Source organism: Sphaeroforma arctica (genome assembly GCF_001186125.1).
Source record: "Sphaeroforma arctica JP610 unplaced genomic scaffold supercont1.4736, whole genome shotgun sequence".
NCBI classification, from domain to species: Eukaryota; class Ichthyosporea; order Ichthyophonida; genus Sphaeroforma; species Sphaeroforma arctica.
The window spans coordinates 1-1,645 of record NW_014035822.1 but is presented as its reverse complement, the minus strand read 5'-3'; the positions used below and the strand labels follow the sequence as shown (position 1 = coordinate 1,645).

The 1,645-nt window shown below is 41.6% G+C and overlaps 2 protein-coding genes across 2 annotated transcripts; both read right to left on the bottom strand.

Annotated features, from left to right (window-relative positions):
* Nucleotides 1–204: 204 nt before the first annotated feature.
* On the bottom strand, nucleotides 205–465 carry SARC_14528 (hypothetical protein; the record flags this gene model as incomplete). The annotated part of the gene is made up of 1 exon (XM_014291339.1): nucleotides 205–465. One exon carries the CDS (start codon nucleotides 463–465, stop codon nucleotides 205–207), a length of 261 nt encoding a protein of 86 aa, XP_014146814.1.
* An 876-nt stretch (nucleotides 466–1,341) lies between these two features.
* SARC_14527 (hypothetical protein) lies at nucleotides 1,342–1,488 on the bottom strand (the record flags this gene model as incomplete). Its single annotated transcript, XM_014291338.1, has 1 exon — nucleotides 1,342–1,488. A coding segment is annotated over one exon (147 nt), but the record flags the coding sequence as incomplete, so codon positions are not given.
* Between the last annotated feature and the right edge of the window lie 157 nt (nucleotides 1,489–1,645).

Here is a 1,645-nt window from a genome sequence, read left to right as displayed (position 1 = left end):
TCGTGTAACAACAATAGTACACATATCTGAATCAGTTCTTTTCTACATCTGGAGCTGCTAACCCCGGCTTCAATAGCGCGTAAATATTAATAGGTTCGTAAAAATTATTTAACATTAAGGGCAAAATTAAAGATATGCACAGGCCGCCTCTGACGAACATCTAATATAGTAGGTATAATGAGATGAGAAAATCGAACCAAATTGTCACTTCACTTGGAATCTTGTCTTCTTTAGCTTGAAGGCAACAAAGTAGGGTATCTTGGCGCTTGTTCGCTTGATACTAATGGGCGATGCACTACCTTTTGTTGTCTTCACCGGACTGGAGGGCAAGGGGAAATCCACGATACTCGATGTCCTGAGGTTAATCGAAATCTCTTTAGTGAAATGCGTGAACAAAGAACTTCTGAAGATCATTATTACACTGAGCTCAGTCCATGTGCCTGACGTCGAGAAAGCAAGGGACATGTGTATAGTGAATTTCGATCATTATTTCGAGGTGGAAGCAACAATGAATGAAAGCTATCCTTCTCAATATCCACTTGCACGTGCGTATCAGAGGTGGTCATTGTTAGATATCTTCATGGCGTCGCTCAATGTGGTTAAAAAGTGTCGTCGTATATGGAGGCTTCTTGATCGTCGTTAACTTTGATTTCAATGTTGTGGACAGCGAGACAGCCTTATCTGAAACAACCCTGCTCGATTTCAGTGAATGGCCTAAGCGATAAGGAATCGAGGAATATAACAATGGCTCCGCGTGCACAAAACAGAAGGTACTCATATGGCTGTGCGCCACAACACATACTAACATATCACATTATATCACTGATATTTTTTTGGCTTTCTACAAAGGCATTCTAAAGTGCGCTACTAAGCGAAGCTGCACGATCCGACAATGAGATATGTAGCGGATACAATTGCCTGGTTTACTCAATACATTTTATAGTTCGCGTCATATTACGAAATGAAAGTTACAACAACTAAAGCGAATAAGTCTGTGAGATGGGTTTGGCTTCGAATATTCCATGCATGTGCTTTTTTAACTGCTTAGTACAGACTCCACGGTACACTTCAGCACTCGGCACGTTGCAGCGGTCCCTGTGACCAATATGACACCCATATATAATACCAGGCCAATACTTCTAGAATTATTTATTTTGTCTTCGGCGTCCGCTACAAATTGAGCCGGATCATCTAAAAACACAGGCTGTATGTCGAGTCCACGAATCCATTTACGCGAATGATGGGAAGTATAGTACACGTAGCAATCTCCAGTCAAACTATATAGTACACGCAGCAATCTCCAGTCAAACTATTTAGTACACGCAGCAATCTCCAGTCAAGCTAGAGTGCATCCAGATGGGTGTCGAAGTACTCATCGCGCGTGCCCATAAACAGGAACCTCAAATCCTCGAGCGTCAATCGACTACTAGCTTTTCGTACAGTGTCGCTGCCCTGGTCACCGAATGCGGCGGCGACCAACCCACGTTTCTACGAGTCAGGCAAACACAGGAATTAGATTGACAGTACGAAGATACTAACTCGTACGTTTGCTAGACGAATAGACACTAAATACATACATATTTATGTATATGTATATATGTACATATATTTATATATATATACATATTGACACACACACACACAT